At 34.2% G+C, this 17,106-nt stretch overlaps 1 protein-coding gene across 1 annotated transcript; it reads left to right on the top strand.

The window, feature by feature from the left end:
• The first annotated feature begins 5,072 nt into the window (after positions 1 to 5,072).
• On the top strand, positions 5,073 to 12,291 carry LOC139691225 (zinc finger protein 468-like). Its single transcript, XM_071588971.1, has 5 exons — positions 5,073 to 5,265; positions 5,435 to 5,605; positions 6,402 to 6,620; positions 8,902 to 9,025; positions 11,600 to 12,291. The coding sequence occupies exons 1-5, from the start codon at positions 5,131 to 5,133 to the stop codon at positions 12,289 to 12,291; spliced, it is 1,341 nt and encodes a 446-aa protein (XP_071445072.1). The 5' UTR covers positions 5,073 to 5,130.
• Positions 12,292 to 17,106: the final 4,815 nt, after the last annotated feature.

The following is a 17,106-nucleotide window of genomic DNA, read 5'->3' as shown; positions in this document are numbered from 1 at the left end:
AAAACTGTAGAATCCGCAGAGAAAAAGGACAAAGCATTTAAGTTGGATATAAAAATGTTCAGGGAATCAGTACAATGTTGCTAGAGAAGGAAAATATTGTTGATATATCATAGCCACACCCTCATATGGACTACAACCTTGATGTATTTTAAGGGCTTGTGTCTTCTGATGACCCCCAGATATGTGCTGGCCGGAGGAATAGTAATTGCTCCTGCTAGTGTCACACATGCCTTATAGGTTAAGAGCCAAACAAATGGAAGTAAATGAAGCATCTGTTCCTCATTGAGAAGGCTGCAAATGCATCTAACCCTAATGAGATGGGTATTGAGAATTGGTGTCACGTTAAAAAAACACTTTTGAGGAAGGCAATGGGAAACCACCTCAAAAATCAAACCCAAGATTTAATTGGTAAACAGTACAGAGCATATGAGCCCTGAGAATTATGCGGCTTGGCCCAATCAGCCATGTGTTGTCACCCACAGAATGGGAGGCATGGCTTCCATGGTCGTCATGCCATGAAACCCTTGCCTAAGAACACTGCGAGCAGTGGGACATAAGCCACAAAAGAAGACCAAATTGGTTAGAATAAGGCCTAAGGATGTTAGAAAAATATTGAGAATAGGAAAATTAGAGAATATTAAGTAAGAGATGGAAAGGGGAAATATTAATATTTTGGGTCTATGCAAGATGAGATGAAAGGATAGTGGGGATTACTGTAGTGATAACCATAGAATAATAGACAGCAGCAGGAATAAGAGCCAATGAGGGGTTGCCATAGTATTAACCCCCTTAGTGCGGTCGGGATTCCAGGGGTACTAGTGAGAAGTGCGAAGGGTAATTTAAGAAAATGAATCACCTTAGGAAAAAAACATTATGTAGTTATTTGTTTAGATATCCATTTGGAGTTCTTTTAATTTTAAAATAAAATATTATAGTTCATAATGATGCTTTAAATTTACATCAACTGAAAAATAAATATAATTATTACTGTATTAAAAATTTGAATAATATTTTTTAGCAATAATAATTCGATTTTTAGACACAATACCAATATTTTATTAAAATATTTTTCACTAAAACTACCATGTTTATATATAAGAAAGATTCAAAAAGGCATGTAGAAAAAATTATAAATAAATAATGAAAAACCAGTGAATTGCAAATTTTTTTGTCAGCCTCTGCATAGTTAGATTTTGTTGAAAAGGCTGATCTCACTTAGTCAATTTGGGACTTTTCCCCTTTCCTTGAGAGTGCGGCAATGTACTTAAAATCTAAACTCAGAAAAGAACAAAGTTCTAACTCACAGAAAACTGCTGACAATGTAATCCTGCAATGTAAAGCTGCAAATGATAGGATGGATGGCAAGAGAAACCAAAACTATTACAAAGCAGTGCTCTCATTGTATCAACTACATCTGAATAAGCAGTTATATATCAACACCACCGCACCATAATACATTCAAGTGATTACAGATGAAAACAGATTAGTAGCCTTTCAGTGGCTTTTCATAGTGGAAAGATCACTCCGAAAATAAAATGAGCAGACAATTAGGCATAGCTTCCCGACAGGTACAAAACTGAACGTAAAATTATTGTAAGAATTATACTTTTTGAAAAGCATTTTAAATTGCTAATAAAAAATTAACAAATGTGTTATATAATTGTATGGAGTTTGTCCTATCTATAGCACAAAAATCAAAAATTAATAAAGAAAAAACCATATGTGGCAGCAATTTAAACAATAGCCGATATATCAGCCCGCCACACTTTTTGCCAGGGATACAAAAGCCAATATATCGGCCCGCCGCACCAAGAGGGTTAAATAAAGAAGTAGGAAAAAGCAAAGCCAACATGGAACAACCAACAGAAAGAATTTTAGTGAAAGAGAAATAATTAGTGCGTAAAAATTTGGCTGTCAGGGATATGTGCCACCTTGGAGCTATAGGGGAGAATAGGTTGATTAGCCAATATCCATCTTTCTTATTCCTGCTATTTCTTCCTTCATTGAGTGGTGTTATATCACTGTATCTCTATACATCACTTTCCTAAACATTCCATTGCCAATTAATGTGCTCCCTACATCCAACTCCATTTTCCCCCACCTCCTTCAGATTACCCCCTAATAGTTCCTCCCTTCTCCCCCACTTCTCTCTATTATTTTTGGCACTGTTGTTTGTTTGTTTCGACTTCATCTCAAATGATCCTTATGAACAGCAGTTTCTATTCATTGGATTCCAATAATGGTGAGGAGTGTAAATATTGCCATTGATCATTTTTTTAGCAATGGAAATACATGTGAACTGAATCAAAATGCTTGTTTTGATCTTAAAGGACTATTTCGATGAGGGAGAATTAAATTTTTACTTGGATGAGGAAGTAGACAGTAATGAAAAGTTTGATGCTAATATTCCCTAGAGGGAATGAGGCCTCTGAGAGAAGTGTTGCATCCACAAGGTACGGAGAGCTCAATCCCCTTCTGCGTCCTCACTTTTGGTACTTTCTGGTGTGATAAGTGGGTTATTGCATAATAACAATATAACATCAGGTGAAAATAAATAGGTTTTTTATTCTTTAAAAATTGACTGAAATATTATTAAAAATATTATATAAATTGTCAAATGGACGAATAAAATATTGTGACAAAATTAATTGAAAAGTATTTTGCTAATAAATATTATTTTTGAGCAAAAAATTAATTTTTCATTTTTGCCGCATTAAAATTAAACAAAATGTATTTGTTATGTACTTCGATCACCTAGATTAAAATGAATTCGCCTGACAAAATGAATTAGACTAGATTTACCCCATAAATACCTAAACCTGTATGGAATGATTACTATAAATTAGCTAAAATGCATTGAATTGCATAACTTTAATTTCACTGATGCATTCATGTTCATGCACCTTCTTCAATTTGACTGATAATGAGGCAATATGGAAACCAGTAAAATACAATGGATGACTTTTTCACATTTAATGCTAATAGTTCAGGATCCACACCACTTCAGACCAAAGTTACCGCTGCAAGCAATGCTTTTTCTGCCCTGCCCATGGATGCATTTTGGATTTGATTGTAGAACACATACAAACACTCGCCACATCGACGCTTAAACAGCTGGAATTCCGTAACCTTCTCCATGCAGGTCGAGCATACCGACCGGGGATAATTTGTATCTACACCCTTACCTAACATCATATTTCATAAGCATACATCAACAACAGAATGCACGAAACTACTTTTTTCCAAGCATCAACATACTTTTTGAAAGCAGTGTACGGAATACATAAACCAATAACTAACTAATTGATATAACCTATCAAAATAAGTTGAAGAAGGACGTCATACATACAAAAAAACTTACTTTAAAATCAATTAAATACTCTATATGTTTTCCAACATGAATTCTAATTTAATATTCTCGTCTAAAATAATGAGCAACCGCACATCACTGTATTAACACAATCCGCAGAGTTCAAAGTCGGTTTTGCCGCCCATTCTGTTTGTTTAAAATTACTCTGAATGTGTAACTAGACAATTTTATGCAAAAATTGATGTTGTATCTTGCAATAGTACTTAGTATAGTATAAAAAGATACTAAAACAACACTTGCGCAAATTGAACATCTTTACAGCTAGGCACTTTCATTTCAGTCTTCATTTGTTCTATTTATTTGAGAGGTGGTTTTGAACAGCTAAGGTATTTATTGATATGGTAGGAGAGGATCTTAAACCGAGTCACTCAATTGATCACAGTACAGGGTTAATTAGAAGTAATATGGTAACAAAGTAAAAGAAAATGGAAACTACCCTTTCGTGGATGTTTCTGAGCTGATGGAGTATCAATGGCATTCTTTCATATGAAATTGACATCATAAATATTAATCAAAATTTCTATGTTCCCATAATTCGCGTCAAAGATTCGAGTCATATGATTCATAATGGCCTTGCGTACGATGTGAAATTTGGACGAATAATAATGAATTTTTGCACGTATTAGGCGTCTTAGGACTAGAGTAAATTAAAATATTCTATGTCATAATGTTAATTTGCGATCTTTTCTAACGGTATATATTATAAATAAAACTCGTCAATCCTCGAAGGTTTATCTGCACGGTTCTTTTCTACTCGTTACAGGGCTTTCATGATATATATCGTCAGGAAGTTATGGAATGTGAAAACGGCAGGGTGAAACTTAAGATATATTTATACTTCTCTGTTATTTTATGATTCTCTTGATTCCTCCTTTTTTTTAAAGGCATCTGGCGCCTTTAAACTCTGTTCTCAATTCGTTTTTGAAAAGTCAATAAACTGATCAAATCAGATTCTTTTTTTAAATCCTGTCGTCATAATTGGGATGAAGATTCAAAATTCACATTATTTCGTATTTATATCGTCTTATGAAGGTTAAAAAGCTGTTTCAATAATAATTAAATTATTAATGATAAGTGTAAGCCATTGAAAGGTATCTGAATAGAGTAATTTAATCCCTCTAACGAATCTTAAATGCATCGGGACCGATTCAACGCTCGAAGAACCCGCTTCAGGGCCTTCATTATAGATATCGCCAGGATGGAACAGAAAGATTAGGGCAATGCACTACTACGAACAGTTTAATATTACACCAGAGCTATTTTGACTACATGCATGCATTAATAGGTATCCTACATCGTCCATATCGTAAAAATTGCAATTATGGACTTGTGACCCGAATCTTCGAACGGAAAGAGCGGGACTGTTTCGAAAGTAATATTGTTATTCGAAGTCAATTTAATATTAAACGATTCCTGTGACACTCCATCAGCTCATCATTATCACCAAAGAATATGAATGTTATTTTCATTTTCCTAGTTACGAGATTGTGACTAATAATTCCGAGAAGTTTTCATATGTGCGACCCGGATTAAGATCCACTCTTTTCCATATTAACCCGTTGATTTTCAAGATTTATTTCTCATATGAAACGAACAGATGAAGATCTTAATGCAAGTAGCCAGCTGTGAAGTTGTTTCTAATGTGTTAGAGTTGTTTTGACAACGTTTAATACTAATTCGAGTAAATTGTGAAAGATGCCATCGTACTTTTAACGCTCAACTATCCATTAAATCATTCAACTTATTGCAAAACCATCATTATGTCCGATAAATCCGCATTTGAAGTCTGCAGATTATGTTTAAACAGTCGCGGACTGTTGATCAATGTTTTCGGCGAAAATAGTCAATTGCAATCCATGCTGGAAAAAACTATCGAAGATTTAATAAATATTAAGGTAAGGTTAAAATCTGTGTAAAATAATGTTTGCAAGAAATCTTCAGTTAAATGATAAAGTTTTCGGTTTATATATTCCGTACACGGTTGTCGTAATGTATCCTGATATATGAGTAAAAGGAGTTCGGTGGATTTTGTTGTTAATATCTGTGTATAATATGTTTTAATAGGTTGTGGTGGATGCAAATTATCCCTGGTTGGTGTGTTCTAACTGTATGGAGAAACTTACGGAATTTCAGCTTTTTAAGCGTCGTTGTGCCGAGTGTATGTCTGTTTTTTACAATTGTATTCAAAAGGGTTGCAACCCTGCAGCAAAATACGGGGAGTATAATCGAGAGGAGGTCAGTTTAATTCATTTAATTTAGCGATATCAGTTACGAAGACATATTTGACCAAAAATTAATATTTCGTTGCATGTTCTTTGATGAATGTGCAGGAAAACCATTTCTTATCAGTATGATCATTATGATCAATCGCAGTCACTCTAAAGGTTAGCGAAAAAAACTCACTCTTCCAGCAAGGAAAAATGGAAGCATTTAAATTTAATTTCTCGGTTAATTTTTAACGAGAGATAATTTTGTATATTTTTTAAAAGTTTTCAAAATGCAAATTATTTAACTTTTCAGGGTAAACGAAAAAATCACTCAAACTCTGAGAAAAAAATCGGCTTTTTTAATGAATCATTTACCATAAATTTTCCCTTCTCACTTACTGAACAAGTTTTAATCTTTCATTGTATTCACAACGCGTCTTCGTAGTGGTTGTTTTCATTTAAATATTATGTAACTCAATTAATCATTTAACTATTTATACTAGCTACTGTTGTAACTCTTGGGCTAGATTAATAAAATGCAACAGCTTGCTAATTTTCTGTAGCTAACAAAACTTGTATTTAAATTGCTGAATATTTTACAGTAACATGTCATTATTTTATTAATAGTTGATGCCATTACTTCAATCGCCTTTACATACTATATATGCATTATTTGTTTGGAAAAATGGATGAGTCCTTAAAAGTTCTTGGGACAACATTATATGAAACAGTTTTGCCGTTAGGATTTGTTGACCTAAAGCTCTTATTTCGAAATGGTGACAACATGATGTTAATGGATTGTGGCATTTTTTGCTTGGCATTAGTCTCCTGATGAAATCAAGAAAGAGTTATATGACAACCCGATTGTTAGTGACGCTAATGTCAAGAGCTCTATGGGCATCCCAGATGATGTGGTCAAACAAGAGGAGGTTGATGCTGCCAGTGAATGCTCTGCTTCACCATTGAAGGATATTGAATCAATAATGGCTGCATCAATGAAGGAAGGTTGCAGCCATTGGTCAGACAATGTAGATGGAAATATGGTAAGTGGACATACATGGCCAAGTATAAAAGTATAAGCATTCTCAGAGCAAATAGATTTATTTATATATGCACTTATGCAAATGCTTAAAATTCTTCAAAATACTTTCCCGCTGCCTCTGTACACTTGCAGGGATGTATCTGCCATGCCTGAAAGACTCCCTTTAATTAATTTTGGCATGGATTTCTCTTAGGATGGTTTGTTGTATGCTTCATGATATTTTCCATATTCTCCAAATGCTTTTCTTTTAGCTCTTTTTCTTTAATAAAAGGGAAAATAAAAAATGTCTCATGGAGCCATATCAGGACTGTAAGTGGGCAGGTGGGCCACTGGGATAATGCACAGGAAAGGGAATTTTATGATAATTAAGGATGTGTGGCTAAGGAATTGTAATGGTAGAGCTTGAATGTGTTGTCCGCTGTGTTACTAAGTCAAAAAACACTCTTCACTCAGAGGCACATCTTTTTGCTTAGACGGTTCTGGACAAATTGGCAAAGGGCTGCATTGGATTGGCACACCCCCTACCACATTTTCCAATCAGTTTTAATGAACTGCCATGGAAAATCAATGCACAAAATAATATTGTGCATTAAAATCATTATGAACTACGAGGGTCATCCGGAAAGTAGTACCCGTTCGTGAAATAAAGACACAAAAGTAAATATTAACAAACATAAAAAATTTTATTTGAAAGAGGATACTTTAAACTACTTCTCAACATAATCTCCAAGCAAATTAAGGCATTTGTCATAACATGTGACAAGTTTCTGTATTCCTGCTGCATAGTCCTTCGCCGCCAGCTCATTGAGATACGCGAGGGACCCATCTTGCACAAATTTTTGCATAATGCAGATGGTGTTTAACAATTTCATGAACAATTGTTCGAGAAACATTGGGAAAATGCTCACAGATGTCATCAATTGTGACGCGCCGATCGTTCCTCACGAATTCATCAACTGAGCTCACCAGTTGGTCTGTAATGACATACGGTCTCCCCGAACGCTCATCGTCGTGTGTTCCCCCTCCCCATGTTGAAGTTGCGATACCACCGCCAAACAGACGACTCGTCCATTACATTGTCTCCATACACCTCCTTTAATTGGCGATGAATATCACATGGGCGAACGTTTCTTGCATTGAGGAATTTAATCACTGCCCTCACTTCACAACTGGCGGCGTTCTCAATTTTTTTAAACATGGTAAACAATCACAGAAACAACACAGGCAATGCTAGCGTCACGCAACTTGGCTCAGAGAAGGCAGACAAGCCACTGAAGCTATCTGACCTCGTCCAGCGGCTACTCGCGTCGTCAGCACTTCATGCGGCACGAACGGGTACTACTTTCCGGATGACCCTCGTATGTACTTCCTCCTTTCTAATATATATGCAAACGGAAGGCAAAATAATAAATTTATTTCGCAAAATTTAAGCCAAATCCATATTCTCCCCTTTAATGTACTCATCATTCATTGTTATGCTCTTATTCTGTCTTATTTTCGACTGTTTAAAGCACCCTTGAAAGTCTGTAGCAGTTAAACTTTTTACCTCTTTGGTCGTTTCTTGCTTTATTATGTCTTCATCTTCTTGGTGATGTCCCATCATCACATTTTTATATTTTGGGAATTGGGGCAAGATATGAGAAAGAAAGAGGATGATCAAGGATAGTGATTAAATTTTTTGTCAGAAACTGGTGAACAATCAATGCTTAATACCCAGATGCTTTGTCATTATGAAGACTATCCATCTTGTTTGGTTAAATTAGTTGGCCTTGTTGATTTTCCAAAATTCAGTTCATCAGCTATTATTCTGACAGTTTTTCATAATCAATAAGGACAAGGGATTGCACATGATTAATGCTGTCATCAACACAGTTGAAAATCATTCTGGACTAATATCATCCATGGTGTCTAATCGGTCATCTTTAAAACATTTAATCCACTTTAAAATGGATGTTTTCCTTGGTCCATTATCATCATATATAAAAATCTACATTTTAGTATTTTTTTGATAATGTTTACTGCACTAAACCAAAAAACATGATAACAAAATACATATAAAACAAGGAGAACAGAAACTAACATAACAGGCACCATATGCACAGCTCAATGATCCACCCAGCACAGCAGATGGCTGATTGGGTCTCATTTTAGGCCTCAAATTTAAATATGAATCACATAGTATTGCAAAATTTTTAATTCAAAGTATGATAGTTGTGTGGGCATTTGGTAAATGTTTTTGCATGGATATACTCTGTCTGTAAGGATTGCCTGTAATTTTTCAGTACCATTCACAAGGTGATGAATTACGCTTGTCCATCAATAAGGAAGTGGTAATTAAGGAGAAGTGGAATGTTAACGTTTCTCAGGAGAAAGAAGGCTTGGAAGTGGATGCATCGATGTTGCAAGGTAAGGTGGGCTCTGGACTCCATTAGATTTTCATTTTGGGTAACTTCTGATGATTAAGAACTGCTGAAGAATAAGTCACAAAAATATTCATAAAATAATTGGAAGTATCTTGTTTTGGTTACTAATTGTGAATACCATGTTAATTCCTTTGACAAATGTTACATCTACTTATATGAACATTAATGGTGATAAAAGGACAGGTATGATATGATCTCTATTTGAAACAAAGTATCAAAATTACCCTCCAGAAAAATAAATTTAGTATTGCAGTCCACATAAATTAAGCAATAATTACCAACACATTCACATCAATAACTGACATCTATCAGACATAAAATGCTTCATCCTTTTCTCACACTCTGTCAGTGATGGCCTTCTCTGCAACAGCAGTCTTCTAACAGGAGTATTTAGGTCAACTTCATGATTATTTCAGTTAATGTAGGTTACCTGAAGAACTACAGAATAGTATAATTCTAATATCTTTCAATATATTCTCCTTCCCAAACCAAACCACCCAAAAGGCATTAACCTTATCACCACTTTATTTTCCAGAACCCACTTATTACTCTTATAATCCCAGAACTTTTCCTAATTTCAGTAACAATCATTCTACCAGATTCTCAAATTATCTCTCTATTTCATTTAAACTTCCGTCATACTTACAAAACATCTTCAACTCAACAAAACCATCTAATGGCTTACTGTCTCCTCATCCTTACTGTACATGCCAGTCACCTGCCCATGCTGACTAGGCTGCCATCTAGTAGGACTCACCATCTCCCTTAATATCAATTCCAAACCAGATGCCCCATGCACCGTAAAAAACAATATGTACAGTCTTCAGTAACTTCTTCATTGCCTTCCCAGGTTGGTTAGTTACCACCGTTACTCTATTAAATCTCCCATATTCATTAATTATCCCATACCTGCCTACATTGCCTTTTCAAGGACCAATCATTGTGTGACTGCTCTGTTTTGATGATTGAAATCCTTCCTTAATCTACAACAAAGAAAGAGTTGAGAACACGCAAGATGGCATCTATCTGGTTCCTTCAGTTTCAAATTCCTGGACTGTTTCAAGACAACAGAATGCATTTATGCCATGTCTGTCAAAACATCAAAATTACATATGTGAATGTCCTTTCTTTATTTTTTTATGTTTGAAAGTTAATATCATTATTTGTATGTATATATATATATATATATATATATATATATATAATTATATATATATATATATATATATATATATATATATATATATATATATATATATATATATAATTATATATATATATATATATATATATATATATATATATAATTATATATATATATATATATATATATATATATATATATAATTATATATATATATATATATATATATATATATATATATATATATATAAAATTATTTATATATATATATATATATATATAATTATATATATATATATATATAAAATTATTTATATATATATATATATATATATAATTATATATATATATATATATATATATATATATATATATATATATATATATATATATATATATATATATATATATATATATATATATATATATATATATATATAAAATTATTTATATATATATATATATATATATATATATATATATATAATTATATATATATATATATATATATATATATATATATAAAATTATTTATATATATATATATATATATATATAATTATATATATGTATTTATATTAATAAATGTACAAATGTGTTTTCATAAATATATTTATATATACGAGGGTCATCCGGAAAGTAGTACCCGTTCGTGCCGCATGAAGTGCTGACGACGCGAGTAGCCGCTGGACGAGGTCAGATAGCTTCAGTGGCTTGTCTACCTTCTCTGAGCCAAGTTGCGTGACGCTAGCATTGCCTGTGTTGTTTCTGTGATTGTTTACAATGTTTAAAAAAATTGAGAACGCCGCCAGTTGTGAAGTGAGGGCAGTGATTAAATTCCTCAATGCAAGAAACGTTCGCCCATGTGATATTCATCGCCAATTAAAGGAGGTGTATGGAGACAATGTAATGGACGAGTCGTCTGTTCGGCGGTGGTGTCGCAACTTCAACATGGGGAGGGGGAACACACACGACGATGAGCGTTCGGGGAGACCGTCTGTCATTACAGACCAACTGGTGAGCTCAGTTGACGAATTCGTGAGGAACGATCGGCGCATCACAATTGATGACATCTGTGAGCATTTTCCCAATGTTTCTCGAACAATTGTTCATGAAATTGTTAAACACCATCTGCATTATGCAAAAATTTGTGCAAGATGGGTCCCTCGCGTATCTCAATGAGCTGGCGGCGAAGGACTATGCAGCAGGAATACAGAAACTTGTCACACGTTATGACAAATGCCTTAATTTGCTTGGAGATTATGTTGAGAAGTAGTTTAAAGTATCCTCTTTCAAATAAAATTTTTTATGTTTGTTAATATTTACTTTTGTGTCTTTATTTCACGAACGGGTACTACTTTCCGGATGACCCTCGTATAAGTATTATATCACTGGACAATACATCTATTTCAGATTATTGCAAAGGACAAGATAGTATCATGACTATTCTGCACAGGTGTCAAATTTGCAACAAGGGATTTACACAAAAGGATATCCTTGAAGCTCACATGTTAAGGTTTCATCCCGTAAAGGTGGCAGAAATTAGAAGTGGCATTGAATCTCATACTTTTGAGTGCACAAGTGATGTTGAAGCAGATGTGGTGACATACAAGTGTGCAGTTTGTTTGAAAGCATTCTCACAAAAGTACACACTGAAGCGTCACATGAGAATACATGCTGGTCAAAGGCCTTACGAGTGCGAGATATGTTTCAAAGGTTTCAATCACAAACAGCACCTTGAGGGTCACATGTTGGCACATACAGGAGAAAGACCACATAAGTGTGAGACTTGCACAAAGACATTTGCCCTAAAACATCATCTCAAGGATCACATTCGCATACATTCGAGGGAAAACCTGCACAAATGTGAAGTATGTTCAAAGGAGTTCAATATTAAGCAGAACCTTAAAAGGCATATGTTGATACATACTGGTGAATTTCCACACAAATGTGATATATGTTTAAAAGGTTTTCATCACAGGCAACACCTTGAGGGCCACATGTGGACCCATACTGGAGAAAGGCCATACAAATGTGATGTGTGTCAAAAGACTTTCACCTTGAGACAATCCCTAAAAGTTCATATGTACATCCATACCGGGTGATAGCCAAACTAATGTGAGATATGTCAGAAAGGATTCCAACTGAGACAACAGTAAAATGAGTACATTTCAAATATCAGTGAAGCAAGGTCTTGCCTTTGCATTGATGTTCAAGGAGATTCAGCCATAGAAGCAGCCTGAAAAGGCACATTGAAGTGCTGCATAGATTTTTGACAGATATCTAATAATGGCTATATGACCATCATTTCACATTCACTTCCTTCAGGAACAAAAAGTATCTAAATGAGATATTGAAGTAAGGCACTTAAATGCAGAGAATTCATTGATACCTTAAGTCCTGTTTATTTAAGGATTCATACCTAATTTATATGTTTTAATTGTAGAAATTTTATTACTCCATCTTTCAATTTCAATGAAAACCTTTTTTTTAAATCCATGTATAAAAGGCTTTTCAGTGATAATATTACATGCAGCAAAAAACTATAACATATGTATGTTAATAAAATAAATATTGAACTTACCACATCATGGATAACAATTTATTATTCCTGCCTACTTTATCTTTCTCCCAATAATCCTTTCTCCTCCCTTATTTGTACTTCCTTGTTTGCTTTCCTCTCTCTCCCCTTCACCTCTTTAATACTCTACACTCATTGCAAAAGGCTTCAATCTATGCTTATCATACATTCAGCACCACAGATGATAATGGGATATATCTCATGCCAAACTGCTCTTCCTAACAATACCCATTTGGACTATCCGTTCCATACTGATGGCAGTCTTGAGACATGAACAGGTTGCAGATTAGCCTCCAGTCTTCTATAATCTCTTGAATATATGCCTTTCTCTTATTGGATTTTTCTGTCAGAAAAATGTAATGCAATGTGGTTTTCTGATCAATGCAATACCCTTGATTTGTTGCTTACTTGTTTTTTCAATGTCTGGAGATTAAACAATCATAGTTTCTCTTCTGTCTCACTGTATTGCACTTTTTACCTCACTGTTGTGATATGAACATTCTGTATGAATGTGTGCTTTTCCTCATTGTCAATTTGCTCTCTACCCTGCCAGAGATATCTGTTGTGTGCAGAAGCAGAATACCATCATTTGGGACATTTTGTATACATCTCCAACATAAGCATCAAAATTTCACAATACACAATTCAATCCTATGTCAATGCTCCATGCAAAGTGCCATTGTGAAGTCAAGTCATGAGCATGGAAGCTCGTTCTTGTTCTTGAGGATATTACAGGATTTTGATGTCAGCCCAATTTATGTACACTGCTAGATTGCATTTTCTCATGCCTTACCTTTGCTTTTCTATGATTAAGTATTAGTTTTAGCTGGCTTTTCAAAATGTAGCAAACATGTCATTGAGCATTATCAAGACATAAATTCCTAACATGTGTAACTACTGCTGAGTTAGGGCAATGATTGCTTAATGTACTACAGAATAGTTTTATATTGTATCAAAATTTTTTAATGGCCTACAAGATTGTTGATTTGCTGTAAGTTCTCAGAAAAACTCTCCTCCACAACTTCTTCCTGTTAAATAAAAAACACTGCCTCAAGCTCTTCAAGATTCACTTTTCCTTATTCTTGAAGAGAGTACAAATGGTTGATTTTTACCATTTTTATCTGCTTATGAGATCAATGCTGACACCTTGGTCTTGTTCTCGAATGATTTCACTTTCAATTTCTACAGTTAATTTTATTCTCTTCTTTACTGTATTCTCTTTGGCTTTTTCTTCATTGACATTGTTAAAACTATTAATAAAATATAAGTATAGGCTGAAAAAAATAATGAATACATGCTGGTTGACCACATATCAAATTGCATGAGAAACATTCCTGATGGCATATGGCAGTAACATTTCCCTCCAGCATGCATGCGCAGGATTGATGCTGTTTCATTCATCCAGTGTATTTTTAGAAGTGTAAGTATAGAGATGTGTTTTAGCGTGACAGTAACATTCAATGAAGTCATCTGCTAATATGCATATAAATGCAATAATATATGAATAAAAAAATACATATTTTGATGCAGGTTTAAACCTAAATCTCTCACTCTAATCCCAGTCAAAGAAGAGCATTAACAATTATTGGTCGTTGCACCTCCTGCTGGAATCTTAGAATTTTTCAAAAGTGAAAAAAAATAGTATGTTAAGTTCCCTTTACCTCATGACCTGTGGCACATCTCATGCCACCATTAATTACTATGACATTGTGTAAATGACACTGTCAAATCTTGTTCTTTTAAAGCCCATAAAATTCAGAGTTTGAGAGGGTGCCTCTCGAAATCTGCAGTATGTCAAAAAAATTGAAAACAATGTACTTACAGATTGAATCTTCTAGTGACAGCACAACATACCAGCTTTACTCCCAGCAAAAAAGAGAGTTCAGGTATTTAATAAAGCAGGCAAAAAAGGAGTATAATGATAGGCGGATTAGGAATGCCTCTAATTTCTCAAAAGTAGCATGGGAAATCATAAAAAGCAACAGCAACTTTAATTCCATGGTTTTGCCTCTCCAGGTAAATGATAACATTGGCAACTTAATCACGGAACCAGGTAAAATATCCAATGCTTTTAACAAAGCTTTTTTGTCTCTACCTAATTCCCCACATCCTGTGCCTTCAGGGCCCATGTTAATCAATAATGCAACTTATACATCAATGTATCTTAAACCCTGTGATGTGAGTGAATTATGCTATTATCTCAGTAAGATAGGGAAAAAACACTGCTGACATTGATGGTGTGACTGGAAAGTTATTAAAAGACTGTGGAGATCTCATTCTAGCACCACTGCTAATGCTGGTGAACCAGTCCTTGGCTGAGGGCATTTACCCGAATTCCCTTAAAATGGCTAAGGTTTTACCAATTTATAAGAACAAAGGGGACCGAAACGATTTAAAAAACTATAGACCAATATCTATCATTTCACAATTTGGTAAAATTCTCGAGTGTGTTTTCTGCAAAAGACTGGTTGATTATCTTGAAAGCCAAAATGTGCTATCAGACAACCAGTTTGGCTTCCGCAAGGGAAAGTCAACTAATCTTGCTCTTTTTGAAGCTATCAATTATATAATTCAAGAGATTGACTCTAAATGTAAGGTTTTGGGAATTTTCTATGATCTGAGCAAAGCATTTGATACTGTAGACCACAGTAAGTTGATTTCAAAATGTGAGCTATTGGGCATCAGGGGAGTAGCATTGAGCTGGCTAAAGTCCTATCTTGCAAATCGGCAACAAAGGGTGGCCTACAAAAATGATGGAGAAATTTACCTCTCCACCCCCCTGGAGGTTAACAGAGGGGTACCACAGGGGTCAGTGCTTGGACCTATACTTTTTCTAATTTTTATTAATGATCTTCCTGGGCAGCTGCAGTTAAATGGTTCTAAAAAATGTGTTATTTATGCTGACGATGTGAGTGCAATGACACCCAGTAAAAATTTATGGGATCTGGCTGTGGCTGGTGATCTTCTGACGAAAACTATGTCTACATGGTGCAAATGTAATAATCTGGTTCTCAATGTTGAAAAAACTCATGCAGTGGTCTTCTCATCTCTGCACAGCACAATTGATAACTCTTTCTCAACATATGGTAGTAATTTAAATTTTGTAAGTAATTTTAAGTTCCTAGGACTTCATGTAGACTGTAACCTCAAATGGAATTTCCACGTTTTGAACTTAATTAAAAAGTTAAATTCTGTGTACTACTTACTCTCCATAATAAGACACACTGTAAGTCAAAATGTGTTGATTATGTTGTACTATGGATTATTTCATTCAAGAATTTCATATGGAATTGTATTGTGGGGACTGCCATCTCACCTTCTCAGTGTTCTAAAGATACAGAAAAAGATGGTGAGAAATATGTATAATGAAAATTATTATGCACACTGTCGACCTCTCTTTAGAAAGTTAAAATTGTTAACTGCTCCCTGTGTATATATCTATCAATCTATAATGCTTGTTAAAAATTATAGTGCAGATTTTGAAACGAACAATAGCATTCACCTGTACAATACAAGACAATGCAACAACCTGCATGTAAAATCAACAAACTTAACCATGGCTGCAAATGGTCCTAAGTCAATGTGTATAAAATTATATAATAACCTACCTATATGTATTAAAAAAGAAGAGCGTGAACCAGTATTCAAGAAAATGGTCCGAGAATACCTCTCTGATAAGTGTTTTTACAGCATCAAAGAATACCGGAGACCTAATTCATAAATGTTCATTCCTTCCTTTTATCCTTGTAACACTTGTTTCTTGTAATACTTTCTATTTTTGTAAACCATGACATGTCCTATACACTTGCTAGAGCTAGTACTATGCACTGTGTCTCTTGGATGAATAAATATTATTATTATTATTATAGCTTAGTTGGACACATGCACTTGGCTGCACCTTGAGGGATCTGGGTTCAAATCCATGTCTGAGCAAATGATTTTACCACTTTTACCTCATTGCATACTAAATAGTCACTTTCAATACAATTTTTAATATGATCAAAATAATACCAGAAAATATGAACAACATTAAAAATTTAAAATTGCAATTGCATCTATTCAAAATTTTAACTAGAAGTTATTGTCTTTAAACTGTAATGAATATAAACTTGAATTTGGGAATAAATGCTTTGAAATGTGGGAAAAAGGTGGTGGAAAGTTGTTTTGGCCAAGTGAATGTGGGATTGTTATTATTATTATTATTTATGAGAGGAATTTTGAAATAAATATCTCTATCATCAAAAAGAAAACCTTGCAAATATTTTTCAAAAAAACCATAAACAGTAATCAACCCAAAGGTTGGTTTGGTAGGTGACAGCAGAGTTCATCCAGTACTAAG

This window comes from Hetaerina americana, unplaced genomic scaffold (genome assembly GCF_022747635.1).
Source record: "Hetaerina americana unplaced genomic scaffold, ioHetAmer1.1.p SCAF_307, whole genome shotgun sequence".
NCBI classification, from domain to species: domain Eukaryota; kingdom Metazoa; phylum Arthropoda; class Insecta; order Odonata; family Calopterygidae; genus Hetaerina; species Hetaerina americana.
Note: the sequence above shows the minus strand (reverse complement) of the source record. Positions and strands in the feature narration are given on the sequence as shown.